Source organism: Aquarana catesbeiana, linkage group LG01 (genome assembly GCF_042186555.1).
Source record: "Aquarana catesbeiana isolate 2022-GZ linkage group LG01, ASM4218655v1, whole genome shotgun sequence".
In the NCBI taxonomy this organism is placed as follows: Eukaryota; Metazoa; Chordata; class Amphibia; order Anura; family Ranidae; genus Aquarana; species Aquarana catesbeiana.
The window spans coordinates 629,230,587-629,245,352 of NC_133324.1; the positions used below are offsets into that span (position 1 = coordinate 629,230,587).

At 47.3% G+C, this 14,766-nt stretch overlaps 1 protein-coding gene across 1 annotated transcript in view; it reads right to left on the reverse strand.

Moving 5' to 3' along the window:
• SDAD1 (SDA1 domain containing 1) overlaps positions 1-9,859 on the reverse strand; it is a 74,002-nt gene extending 64,143 nt beyond the window's left edge. The window contains exon 1 of the mRNA XM_073601002.1: positions 9,603-9,859. Within this exon, the coding sequence (XP_073457103.1) occupies positions 9,603-9,692 (90 nt within the window). The 5' untranslated portion in view covers positions 9,693-9,859. The remainder of the gene's footprint in view (positions 1-9,602) is intronic.
• Between the last annotated feature and the right edge of the window lie 4,907 nt (positions 9,860-14,766).

A 14,766-nucleotide genomic window follows, 5' to 3' on the forward strand; every position in this document is an offset into this window, starting at 1 on the left:
AAATCTTCCGAGGCTGAAGTGGTTAATTGAACAAGCTGAAGAGCTGAAGTTAGAAACTGAGTTTTAGTAAATCAACCCCACTGCCTATAACAGAATTGCATTCAGATCCAGAAAAAAAACAAAAAAAAAAATGGACAGATCTGATCGCAGTGCTGTTTCGTGCATGAAACTCTATTAGGTTTCTGTTTCTATCTGTGACACCATTGGGGAGACGGGAAGTAGAAAAAAAAAAACAAGAACACATACATTTATGCTAAAGTAAGAATTAGCATGTCTAGCAGTGCTTTTATTGTTTTGTCTTAGTACCAACTGCACCTCCCATTTATTGCCTTGGTGTCCTAGAGACAGGAAGTAAAGGAAAATCTCCCTAAGGAGACAAAAATGTATATTATAAAGTATAACTAAAAGGCAAAACATTTTGTTTTTAGTCACAGAGTGAAGAGGGATTAGATCACCTGTCAGCAATAACAACCTGTCTGTGTTCCCATTGGGAAGATTCATCCTCTTTTTTTGTCCTGTTCACTATTATCACTGAGAGTGAAAGAAAATGCCACATTTTGGGTTGTCACCAGAAAAGCAATAGGTGGGAAATATTCCAATGGGGATAATAGTTCTGCACTGCAAGGAATATATGCTTGTTTACATCTAGGGGGCCAGAAAAAAGTAGTTGACCTGATCCCTCACCCTGAAGGCCTGGTCACTGCAGCGGTCCTTCTCCCCTGCACTCTGGTGTTCAAATGCAGACATCAGGACTGACACAGGGCCCAAAACCCTGCACTGGATGTGAGGATGCTGAGAACAGCCCACCATCAGAACGTAAGGGAGCGCCTTCCGCTCGAGGAGCAGAGGATCGGGCAAGTGAAAGTTTTCTCATCCCCTGGACTAAACATGCAGTTAAACTTTGCAATGTAGGAGCAGCCCCACTGATAGAAATACTTTTTAAATTTCCCAGAGCTGGGCTTTAAAGAGGAACTCCAGGCACCACAGCACTTTTAAAAAAAATGCTGAGGAAGTGGAGGATCAGATAAGTTAGAGTACTTTTCCTGCCCCTTAGACCTAAGTGAGCAGTTAAGTGGAAGTCCATGCTAAAACTAAAATCCCTGCATCTATAGCCATCAACATTCTAACACTAACCTCTCTAGCCCTGTAAAGATAAAATGAGTATGCATACCTTTTCTGAAGCCGACCCGATCTCCAGCAGGGGAAGCTCTGCAGAGGACACAGCTGACAACGGCTGTGAAATTAATGGGAAGTGACGTCACCCATAGAGTTACTATGAGGCTTCCGTTGACAGTCATGTCCTCTGCACCCGCCTATACAGCTAAGCCACGGCTGACAGCTCAGCGTGAAATCAGAGCTTCCGTCGCTGGAGATCGAGTCTGAGCTGCTTCCAAAAAAGGTATGTATACTGATTTTTTTCTTTTCAGGACCAGAGAGGTTAGTATTAGAATGTTGGTAGCTATAGAAACAGGGACTTCCACTTTAAAGTGGTTGTAAAGGAATATTTTTTTTTACCTTCATGCCTTCCACAGGAAGGTAAAAAAAACATTCTGTGCACTGCTGCAGCCCTCCCAATACTTACCTGGGCCCCCCTCTCGATCCAGGGACGTTCACGAGAGCCTTAGGGGACTCACACTCCTGATTGGGTTTTGGCAGCAACAGGTGCCATCGGTTCCCACTACTGTCAATCACAGCCAGTGAGCCAATCAGGAGATGGAACCAATCTTGTGGCTCCATGTGTAAATGGACACACATAGCCGCGGCTTGAGAGCACACCTGCTTGGGTGTCCCCACAGCAAGCTGCTTGCTGTGAGGGCACCTGGCAGGGGACCTGAGAAGAGGAGGATCTAGGCTGCTCTGTGCAAAACCATAACACAGAGCAGGACATCAATAGATGGCCTCCCAGAACTGGATGACCACGCTGTAGCTTTATTCCAGCTATAGCATGGTCGGCAAGATGACACCAGGATGCAATTTCTAGTCGCCATGATGACCCAGGATTTGTCGAGCCCTGTTGTAAAATTTTCTTTTTTTTTTTTAAGGAAGCAGGTATCTAGTTTTTGGATTGCCTAGGGAAGTTCGCACCCCCAACCAACACATCACAGGTCCCAGGTAGGGTTGCCAGCTCATCCCTTTATACCCAAACACCTTTGAATGACACAGGTTCTGAGGCTAATTAAATGCAGATAAAGCACCAAGTGAGTTTAATTACCACGTTAATCAGCCACAGAACCCATGTAATTAATATGTGTTCGGTTTTAAAGGGATGAGGTGGCAACTCTAGGGTTGTCACTTTTTCTTCAAGCCAAACCCAAACACTTTAGCAGCGCACAGCAAAAAAAAAAAAAAATGTATTTTAAGTATATACTATAGGATTGTAATAGACCTGGGCCACCTTTGGGAACACCAAATAGAATAGTAATACGGCACACATAGCACCCTCTAACCCTCCTGTCAGGCCCTGTTCCGAGTAGAGTTGCCACATCATCCATTTAAAACCCGAACACATATTAATTACACAGGTTCTGTGGCTGATTAAGATGGTAATTAAACTCACTTGGTGCCTTATCTGCACTAAATTAGTCTCAGAACTTGTGTAATTCATATGTGTTCGGGTTTAAAGGGATGAGGTGGCAACTCTAGTGCGAGCCACATTCCTATCTGAATAATGTTTCAGGTGGACAAAAACCCAGACTGTCCGGGAGAATCCCGAACAGGTGGCAACTCTAGTCCCAGGAGGCTGCCGAACCATTCAGACAGTGCGGTTTGCGCAGTAGGAAGCTGGCTGTGAAGATGCAAAAAAGACAGAACCAGCTTCCCACAGCATGGTAGTGCTGGGAACCTGAAGACCAGAGAAGAACTGGCCCGGGTGAGGACAGTGCTGGACCCCTGGGACAGGTAAGTGTTCTTTTATTAAGAGTCAGCAGCTGCAGTATTTGTAGCTGCTGACTTTTGAACCTGACTGTAACTCCTCTTTGATTTTTCATCAGCGTATTTAATACTTGACAAATAGGGATGAGCTTCGTGTTCGAGTCGAACCCATGTTCGACTCGAACATCGGCTGTTCGATCGTTCGCCGAATTGCGAACGTTATGGGCCGTTCGCACTAAATTCGTGTGGCGCGTCACGGCCCATAATTCACTGCGGCATCGCAGTGCATTGCTGGCTGATGATTGGCCAAGCATGCACTATGACCCGCATGCTTGGCCAATCACAGCGCCGTCAGTAGAGAGAGCTGTAATTGGCCAAAGCCAGGGTGGCTTTGGCCAATTATGGCTCAGGGGATTTAGTACACACCCCACACTATATAAGGCCGCCTGCACGGCGGCCCTGTGTAGTGTGTGTTCCGGTGTGCTGAGAGATAGAGAGAGAGAGAGACAGTGTCATTTAATTTGAGTTAGATAGATTAGGCAGAACAGTCAGTCAGTTAGCTGCACTTACAGTGTATTGTGTATATATATGCATCCCAGGTGTTGCATATATATATATATATATATATATATATATATATATATATATATATATATATATATATATATATATATATATATACACTGTATTCAGTTTAGCTAGATCCGTTCCTGTTATCTTCTATCTAGACTATTTACATTTAGTGCAGTGCGTCCTGCTCACAGTGTTCAGCTAGATCCGTTCCTGCTATTTACATTTAGTGCAGTGCGTCCTGCTCACAGTGTTCAGCTAGATCCGTTCCTGTTATCTTCTAGACTATTTACATTTAGTGCAGTGCGTCCTGCTCACAGTGTTCAGCTAGATCCGTTCCTGCTATTTACATTTAGTGCAGTGCGTCCTGCTCACAGTGTTCAGCTAGATCCGTTCCTGTTATCTTCTAGACTATTTACATTTAGTGCAGTGCGTCCTGCTCACAGTGTTCAGCTAGATCCGTTCTTGTTATCTTCTAGACTATTTACATTTAGTGCAGTGCGTCCTGCTCACAGTGTTCAGCTAGATCCGTTCCTGTTATCTTCTAGACTATTTACATTTAGTGCAGTGCGTCCTGCTCACAGTGTTCAGCTAGATCCGTTCCTGTTATCTTCTAGACTATTTACATTTAGTGCAGTGCGTCCTGCTCACAGTGTTCAGCTAGATCCGTTCCTGTTAAAATTCCTACTGACAGGCAGGCTTGTCTGGTTACAGTATATAAAGCTACCTGAAGAAAATTACAGGTGTTCTATTTGATCCTATTAGTACCACGGTCAGGCAGCTAGACTATTTACATTTAGTACAGTGCGTCCTGCTCACAGTGTTCAGCTAGATCCGTTCCTGTTATCTTCCTACTGACAGGCAGGCTTGTCTGGTTACAGTATATAAAGCTACCTGAAGAAAAATACAGGTGTTCTATCCCAGCTTAGTGCAGCTACAGGCCATTAGTATGTCTGGAAGGCCAAGAAGGAGAGGCAGACAGTCACAAGCCAATAAGAGAGGGCAAGCAGGCTCTGTGTCTAGTGCTGGTCGTGGAGACGGTGCATCCTCATCAGCACGTGGCCATGGGACACGCTTGGCCTTTTTTTCGGCAGCTGGCCGTGTTGAGCCGCAACATGCGGAAGACTTGGTCGAGTGGATGACCAAGCCGTCCTCATCCTCCTCATCCTCTCTCACCCATGCCCAGGGTGCTTTGTCTGGCAAAGCAGCGGCCTCTTCCCTCAGCTCAATGTCATCAGTGACTCCTTCCCTAGCTCCACCATGTCCTCATGAGGATTCCCTCGAACTGTTTGACCACAGTGTTGGGTACATGCTCCAGGAGGATGCCCAGCGTTTGGAAGGCTCTGATGACGATACTGAGCTCGATGAAGGCAGTAACATGAGCACGGACAGAGGGGGTGCCCAAGAAGGACAGCAATCTGGCAGTCATGCTCCCCCTGCTGCAGCATACTGCCAGGTTTGCTCCAGTGATGAGGAGGGAGGGGATGATGAGGTCACTGACTCAACGTGGGTGCCTGATAGGAGAGAGGAGGAGGAGGAGGAGGAGGAGGAGGAGGAGGAGGAGGAGGCGGCGGCACATCACCAACGAGGCAGGATGCCCTCCAGGGGCCAGCCTAAGGGCAGCACATTGACTGCATCACACCCCAAAGCTCCACATGTGCAGGGCGCTGCAGTCTCTGCGCGTTATTCAAAAAGTTCTTTGGTGTGGGCCTTTTTTGAGACGAGTGCATCAGATCGCACCGCTGCTATTTGCAACATATGTCTCAAGCGTATCTCGCGTGGCCAAAACATCTCCCGCTTGGGTACCACATGCTTGACCAGACATATGTTGACCTGCCATGCAGTTCGTTGGCAAGCGTATCTAAAAGACCCACACCAAAGAACAAAGAGGATCTCTCCTTGCTCCTCATCAGCTGAGATTTCCAACCCCACTAGACCTTCAGTCCTCTCTGAGACCTGCAGTGAGAGGAATGAAGGTGTAGAATTAGGTGTGTCACAGCCAAGTACTTGTGGGCAATCTGCTTTTGGTACACCGACGTCAGATTGTACCAGGCAAATTTCCCTGCCCCAGCTGCTACACCGCCGAAAGAAGTTTGCTCCCAGCCATCCACATGCCCAGCGGTTGAATGCTAGCTTGGCAAAATTGCTAGCACTTCAACTGCTGCCTTTTCAGTTGGTAGACTCTGCCCCCTTCCGTGAGTTTGTGGAATGTGCGGTTCCTCAGTGGCAGGTACCCAAACGCCACTTTTTCTCACGGAAGGCGATTCCGGCTCTCTACCGGCATGTGGAAGGCAATGTCCATGCCTCGCTGGACAGGGCGGTCAGCGGTAAGGTGCATATTACCGCTGACTCATGGTCCAGCAGGCATGGACAGGGACGTTACCTAAGTTTCACGGCGCATTGGGTGACTCTGCTGGCAGCTGGGAAGGATGCAGGACAAGGTGCAGTAGTGTTGGAGGTTGTTCCGCCACCACGCCTCCAAAATGCTGATTGTGACACACCTCTCTCCTCCACCCCCTCCTCTTCTTCTTCCTCCATGGCCTCTTCCTCGGAACCAGCGGTGCTCCGTAGGCGTTCAAGGGGCTACGCAAGTACGCAGGCCAAAAGATGCCATGCGGTGCTTGAGCTGGTGTGCTTGGGGGACAGGAGCCACACTGGGGCAGAGGTTCTGTCAGCTCTGCAGGGGCAGGTTCAGAGGTGGTTGACGCCACGCCAACTTAAGGCAGGAATGGTGGTTTGCGACAATGGCACCAACCTCCTCTCTGCCCTCCGACAGGGACAAATGACCCATGTGCCCTGTTTGGCTCACGTCCTTAACTTGGTGGTGCAGCGGTTCTTGGGCAGGTACCCGGGCTTACAGGATGTCCTGAGGCAGGCCAGGAAAGTCTGTGTGCATTTCCGCCGGTCATATAATGCCAGTGCTCGGCTGACGGACCTCCAAAAAGGAGTTTAACCTGCCCAAGAACCGCCTAATCTGTGACATGCCCACCAGGTGGAACTCAACGTTGGCCATGCTGCAGCGGCTGCACACGCAGCAGAGGGCCATCAATGAGTACCTGTGCGACTATGGCACCAGGACAGGGTCAGGGGAGCTTGGTTTTTTTTCCCCACGCCAGTGGGCCATGATCAGGGATGCATGCACTGTCCTGTCACCATTCGAGGAGGCCACGAGGATGGTGAGCAGTGACAGTGCATGCATCAGTGACACTGTCCCCCTTGTCCACCTGTTGGAGCACACGCTGCGTGGAATAATGGACAGGGCACTTGAGGCAGAACAGAGGCAGGAAGAGGAGGACTTCCTTAGCTCTCAAGGCCCCCTTTATCCAGACAGTGTTCCTGCGTGCCCGCCGATCACACAGGAAGAGGACGAGGAGGAAGAGGAGGAGGAGGAAGATTGTGTCAGTATGGAGGTGGAGCCTGGCACTCAGCATCAGCAGCAGTCTTTAAGGGATCAGTCCCAAGAAACACATGGACTTGTACGTGGCTGGGAGGAGGTGGCTGCGGACCATGTCGTTCTTAGTGACCCAGAGGACTCCGGACCGAATGCCTCAGCAAACCTACGCTGCATGGCCTCCCTGATCCTGCAAAGCCTGCGTAAGGATCCTCGTATTCGTGGTATCAAGGAGAAGGACCAATACTGGCTGGCAACCCTCCTTGATCCACGTTACAAGGGTAAGGTTGCGGACCTTATCTTGCCATCGCAGAGGGAGCAGAGGATGAAACATCTTCGAGAGGCCTTGCAGAAAGGTCTGTGCAACGCGTTCCCAGAGACTGGGAGGTTACAAACTCCTGTTTCTGGACAACGTGTTGCTGAGGCTTCGGTCAGTCAAAGAAGGAGCGGTGGAGAAGGTGGCCGTCTGACCGATGCGTTCAGACAATTTTTTGGTCCGCAGCCCCAAGGTATGATCGGTTCCAGCAACCATCGCCAGCGTCTGTTTTACATGGTGCAGGAATACCTAGGGGCAAGATCAGACTTGGACACCTTTCCCACCGAAAATCCTCTGGGTTACTGGGTCTTGAGGATGGATCACTGGCCAGAGCTTGCACAGTATGCAATTGAGCTACTGGCCTGTCCTGCATCCAGCGTTCTTTCGGAACGCACATTCAGTGCTGCTGGAGGCGTGGTAACCGATCACAGGGTGCGTCTGTCCACCGACTCGGTCGATCGGCTGACCTTCATAAAAATGAATGAGTCTTGGATCACCACCAGCTACCAAGCACCTGATGCTGATGTAACCGAATAATTTTTTTTGAAATCTCAGATCCCTTCAAAGACTGCCTATGCTGATGCTGAGTGACTATCCCTGAGTAATTATCCTCTTCCTCCTCAATCATCACGCTGATAGCTTGTAAGAACATTTTTGGTTCTGGGCGCCACCACCAGTGCCTAAGGCACAATTTTTCAGCCCCTGTTTAACAGGGGCGTGTAATTACAATTTTTGATGTAATACTTTGCAGCAGGGCTCGTTCCTGCATTCCAACTAGAGTGTCTGTGAGGGGTTGCAGTGTTGTGGCACCAGCGCCTAAGGCCCAATTTTTCTGCCCCTAACAGGGGCGTGTAATTACAATTTTTGATGCAATACTTTGCAGCAGGGCTCGTTCCTGCGTTCCAACTAGAGTGTCTGTGAGGGGTTGCAGTGTTGTGGCACCAGCACCAGTGCCTAAGGCCCAATTTTTCTGCCCCTGTCTAACAGGGGCGTGTAATTACAATTTTTGAAGCAATACTTTGCAGCAGGGCTCGTTCCTGCGTTCCAACTAGAGTGTCTGTGAGGGGTTGCAGTGTTGTGGCACCAGCACCAGTGCCTAAGGCCTAATTTTTCAGCTCCTGTTCAACAGGGGCATGTAATTACAATTCTTGATCTAATATTTCACAGCAGGGCCCTGTGAGGGCTTACAGTGTTGTGGCCACAGCAACACCTAAGGCCCAAATTTCTGCTGAGTATATAGGGCAGGACCCTACTTTCAAACATCTAACTTACAAACGACTCCTACTTGCAAACGGAAGGAGACAACAGGAAGTGAGATGAAATCTACCCCTAGGAAGGGAAATTCTCTCCTGTAAGAGTTAATATGGGAAAACAATTTCTCCTTTCCACTGATGCTTTCCAATCCTTGTTCCACAAAAAAACCCAAATTTTCAAAAAACATTTTTCATTGGGACAAAAAAGTGAGGTGAAATCTTCTGAAGAGGAGGAAAGACAGCAAAACAAATGTCACAGGGGTGATAACCCTTCCCTATGTTTTCCAAAAAGCTTAGAAAAGATTTTTTGGCTGGAGCTAAACACGTTAAAAATGTTCAAAATTACAAACAGATTCTACTTAACAACAAACCTACAGTCCCTGTCTTGTTTGCACCGCCTGTATACTGCTGTTCAGAGTATATAGGGCCTGGTGGCCCCACACCTTTCCTTATTTTAATTTGGGTGCGGGGTTCCCCTTAATATCCATACAAGACCCAAAGGGCCTGGTAATGGACTGGGGGGTACCCATGCCGTTTGTCTCACTGATTTTCATCCATATTGCCATGACCCGACATGACATTAAACCCGCAAGCAGTTTTAAATGAGATTTTTTCCTTTAAAAATGACATTTGGTGCAGGGACTGTTCTAAACATGGGAAACACGCGTCACTTTACAGGCATACTATAGACACCCCCCAGGTACGATATTTAAAGGAATATTTCACTTTTTTTTTTTTTACTTTAAGCATCATTAAAATCACTGCTCCCGAAAAAACGGCCGTTTTTAAAAGTTTTTTTTGCATTGATACATGTCCCCTGGGGTAGGACCCGGGTCCCCAAACCCTTTTTAGGACAATACCATGCAAATTAGCCTTTAAAATGAGCACTTTTGATTTCGAACGTTCGAGTCCCATAGACGTCAATGGGGTTCTAACGTTCGTGCGAACTTTCGGTCCGTTCGCGGGTTCTGGTGCGAACCGAACCGGGGGGTGTTCGGCTCATCCCTATTGACAAACATCTGGCTGGAGTTGGGCTTTAAATGCTGTTGCATTAGCCATCAGAGAATTCCTGTTAGATCCTATGGGCTGCTGCTTTTTTCCCAGCTGTCTCAATGAATTCATCTTTTTCCCAGATGTCAGGGATTGTATGTATGTATGTATGTATGTATGTATATCTGTGTACACTGTGAGCCCCTCTCACCTCCTCGGTATAACAGGCTGGATCCCTCTTGATCAGATTCTGTAGCTGAGGAAGATTGGTGGGCAGCTTGTTGTTGTTCCTTCCAGACATGGCTGCAGCGGTGAAGGCGCCTCTCACACTGACACAGCGATGAACACTTTCCCTATACCGATTATACCAACCCGATGTTTTACAGACTAGCACACGTGTTTACAGCACTGGAAGCCGCCATGTTGGACACCCCCTTACGTCACGACGGGAAGCTGTAGAGAACAAACATGAGTGGCCAAAAACCGGTACAAGCGCCATCTAGTGGCTCTAATACAAATGACATTGTAAAGAATGGAATATTAGGCGGCTCTAATAGACTTGGCTGTATCTGATTGCCAAGGTCAGCACGTCACTGCGCTCCTAAGGCAAACCATACATTATGCGATTTGTAAGTTGAAGAAAGAAAATGACTCCATTTGTGCTGATGGGGGAATCTCTCCCGCAGAACTATTGTATTCTGACAGCTGGGAGACTTCCCTGAAGTAGAATACAATGATCAGAGACAGACAGTGCTTATCCACTTAAGGGCTGAGCCTCTTTCTGAGATTTGGTTACAAGTTAAAAACAGTTTTTTGTTTTTTGTTTTTTGCTACAAAATTACTTAGAACCCCACAAACATTATACATTTTTTTTCAAACACCCTAGAGAACAAAATGGCAGTTGTTGTAATACTTTCTGTCACACCGTATTTGCGCAGCAGTCTTACAAGCGCACTTTTTGTGGGAAAAATACACTTTTTTTTAAAATTCAAAAATAAGATAACAGTAAAGTTAGCCCAATATTTTTTTTTATATTGTGAAAGACAATGTTACGCCGATTAAATTGATACCCAACATGTCACGCTTCAAAATTGCACCCGCTCGTGGAATAACGACAAACTTTTACCCTTGAAAATCTCCATAGGCGACGTTTGAAAAATTCTACAGGTTGCATGTTTTGAGTTACAGAGGAGGTCTAGGGCTAGAATTATTGCTCTCACTTTAATGATCGCGGCGATACCTCATCTGTGTGGTTTGAACAATGTTTTCATATGCGGGCGCTACTCACGTATGCGTTCGCTTCTGCACGCGAGCTCGGCGGGACGGGGCGCGCTTACATTTTTTAAAATTTTTTTCTTATTTATTTTACCTTTTATTCTTACACAGTTCTTTTTTTAAAAAAATGTGTCCTTTTTTTTTTCCTATTACAAGGAATGTAAACATCCCTTGTAATAGAAAAAAGCATGACAGGACCTTTTAAATATGAGATCTGGGGTCAAAAAGTTCTCAGATCTCATATTTACACTAAAATACAAGAAAAAAACTAGAAGAAAAAAATTGTCATTTAAAGTGGAGTTCCACCCCCCCCCCCCCAAAAAAAAAAAAATGTGCTTAAAATAAATTAAAAGAAAACATTTGCAGAAATTTTTTTTTTTTTTTTTTACTCCCCTCTAAATGCCTGTTGCTAGGTGGTCCCTAGTAGTCTGCCTCCTTCGGTGCCTGGGCTGGTGACATCACTTCCCTCAGTGCAGGAAGAGAGATCGCCCCCCCCCCCTCTTGTCAATCATCTGGGACACGTAACCGGTCCCAGATGATTGCGCGGCTCACGCATGCGCAGTGGGTGCCCGGCTGTGAAGCCACAGCCGGGCGCCCACAGTTAAAATGCCGGCACCGCCAAGCGGAGGGGGGGGGGACAAGTGGGGCTTCCCCCACATCGCTGGACCCTGGGACAGGTAAGTGTCCAATTATTAAAAGTCTGCAGCTGCAGTATTTGTAGCTGCTGACTTTTTTAATTTTTTTTTTTTTTTTTTAAATGGGAACCCCGTTTTAAAAAAAATGTCCCTTTAAGAGCTATGGGTGGAAGTCACGTTTTGACGTCACTTCCGCCCTGCAATGGTATGGAGACGGGTGGGGGCCATCTTCCCCTCACTCGTCTCCATGCCAAGGAAGGAGCAACATCCGATCGCCTCCGCCGCTGCCGGCGGCTCCGGGAAGCAGCGGAGGGCACCGGAGTGCAGCGGGAGGGGGGGGCCCTCTCCCACCGCCGATAAAAGTGATCTCATGGCGAATCTGCCACAGAGACCACTTTTATCTGAAAGCAGACCGCCGGCCGAAGAAGAGAATACCGGGGTTATGGCAGCTAGCTGCTGCCATAACACTTATATTCCTCTTCAATGTTAGGATGTATATCGGCATGTGGCGGTCCGTAAGTGGTTAATATATTTGGGGTGGGGGTTGCGGCAAATTAACACCAAAACACCCCCCTGGAGACGGACGTGAATGCAGTGCTCAAACCACACTGCCCTCGCCACCCGCAGGAGGCAGATAGGAACTTGGCGATCGACCCACCAAGTCCACAGGAGACGGATGGGACAGCAGCGATCAGAGCATTACTTTTGGAGCCAAGGGAAATCAAGAGCTGGCCTGTTGATTTTCCTCCCGGGCGAACAGGAAGTGTGTCCTGAAACACGATTGGGAGTCCTAAGATTCCCTGGCCAATCGGGTCACAGGAACTGCTTCCTGATTGGCCGGGAGAAGAAGCAGGAGGTCAATAGCGAATAGTAATTCGCTATTGTCACACAAGTGGGTGGGCTCGGGGTGGCAGTGATTAGGTGAAAAAAAAAACAGACAGGCTGATGGTACTGAAGTCAATTTGAAAGAGTCCCTCCTTAGGTCGGGTGTCCCCAGCCAGCGGAGTCCCTCCTTAGGTCGGGTGTCCCCAGCCAGCGGAGTCCCTCCTTAGGTCGGGTGTCCCCAGCCAGCGGAGTCCCTCCTTTCATCAAGTGATTTGGCCTCTGCACCATTACAGAAGACCAGCTTGTGGAGGCCGAAGGGAAGAACCAAGTGGAGAAGCTATTCTTCCTCACGATAGCTGTTCTGTAGTAAAATGGCGACTGGCGGAGACATCTTACCTTTGTCGACCGTGGCCTCTAGTGGCGGCGAAAAAACAGAAAAGCATTGATTTAGTGGGACATTTCCCAGGAAATGATAAGACAAAGGTCTAAAACCCGGGAATGTCCCAGGAAATTCGGGACAGTTGGCAAGCGATGCTGGAAACAACACGATTCCAGCGTCGGTTCCCGCATCGCATCTCATCTCTCCCACAGGCAGTTCACATTGCCCTCTGTGAACTGCTGCGGGTGTCAATGCAATATTAATGACACCCCCAGATCAATATTGCATGACCGAGTAATTGTCATTCAAAGCGTGAGAGTGCTGAAAGCTGTAAATTGGCCTGGGCAGGAAGGGGGTGAAAGTGCCCAGTAGGCAAGTGGTTAAAAATACAGTGGTGCATGTGCCAGAACAACAAGTCACATATGCTTCCAGGCACCACAACAACAAACATAATTCACTCTGAATGGCTATAGGGCTGTAAGGTGGCAATACACTGACAGATCCCCTTTGCTGGGCTATTGTATCCTGATAGCTGGAGGCGACTGTCAGAATACCTGAACAGTGTCTATGTTTGATTGAAGCTGCTGTTCTGCTAACAATTTTCCACCAAGCTCCTTTTGATTTTTCAACCGAAGGATGTCAAGCAGGAGGGGGCTGCCAGGGCTACCCACTCAGTGAAATTAGTACAGTGTATGACCAGCTTCAAGATGCCTTTACACAAGTTGAATATTGTTTGAAGATGTTTGTTTTGAGATCATTTGTACGATTTCCTAATGGTTAGTGGGGTCAAATCAATGTTCAGTTTTGACCATAATAATGAGAATAATTGAAGGAGCAGGATTGAACGTTTTTCCAAAATGAACAAAATTCTAATTGTGAAGTCTCTGGTTTCTAAGATGTAGTTATGTGCTAATTTGAGATGATGGCACCCTAGAACTTTCCAACACTGTTACTTTGTAAACCCCCCATCTTCTCCCCTTGGAGTCTATAAAATATCTTTTCATGTTATATTTTATAAGAAAGGTGCAGTATATATGGGTATACGTATATTAATTTTGGTCTACAGGAGTGTTCCTATCCTGAGGCTTTCCCCTGAGTCCTTTGCTTTAAAGTGGTTGGTTGCAAAGGTAGAAGGTTTTTTTTTACCTTAAAGGGGTTGCAAACCCTCAAGTTTTTTCACCTTACTGCATCCTATGCAGTAAGGTGAAAAAACTTCTGACACTGACCGGCCCCCCAACCCCACCTCGTTTTACTCACCTGAGCCTGTCCGTTCCCACGACGGAAATGGACTCTACCTCTCTAGCGTTGTCTCGACTCTTGATTGTATAGATTAATAGCAGCGCAGCCATTTGGTCAATCCAATGACGTGGGTGACAGGGGCGGGGCTGAGTCCGGCATTCTGTGTCTATGGACGCAAAAGCTGGAATCGGGAGCGCGCCTGCACGGTAACCCCCAGGGAGAACGCTTCTCCTTGGGGATTTACCGATGTGGGAGGAGCTGATAATGCTGCTGGGGGACCCCAGAAGAGGTAGATTGGGGCCACTCTGTGCAAAGCGAACTGCACAGTGGAGGTAAGTATGACATGTTTGTTAATTAAAAAAAAAAAAAAAAAAAAAAAAAAAACGAGGGTTTACAACACCTTTAATGCATTAAAAAAAAAACCTTTTTAGTGCAGCAACCCCTATCTTTACCTGAGCCTGATCTCGATTCATCACTGTGAAGGAGAGCAGCATCTCTCTCTGTTCTCTCCCTCCTCACTGGACATGAAGGCATCAGTGGATGCCTTTGGCTCCTGTTGCTGTCAAACAGAGCCAGTGAGGCCCGTGCCTTACCCTCTTAGGCATAGTAACTGGTTTACTGCAGCAGCAAGCACTAAAAGGTGAAAAAACTTATATTCTCTAGGCTCCCTGCCACTCTGATCTACTGCCCTTTTTCCAGCACCTCAAGGTGTGTGGGCACACAAAGCACAAGCCCTATCTCCACATAATGCAGTACAAGGAGCCGAAAATCACCAGCCACAAATCGCCCCTTTGGTATCAGCAGAGATAGGTCTCAGCCTCCAGAAAATGTTATCCTTTGTGGCCACATGGTACACCAATATCAGATCATATCAGTATATAGTGGATCATATAAGGATATACAGTAAAACCTTGGATTGCGAGCATAATTCGTCCCGGAAACATGCTTGTAATCCAAAGCACTTTCCCCATAATAAATAATGGAAACTCAGATGATTCATTCCACAACCATTTATTCATAAG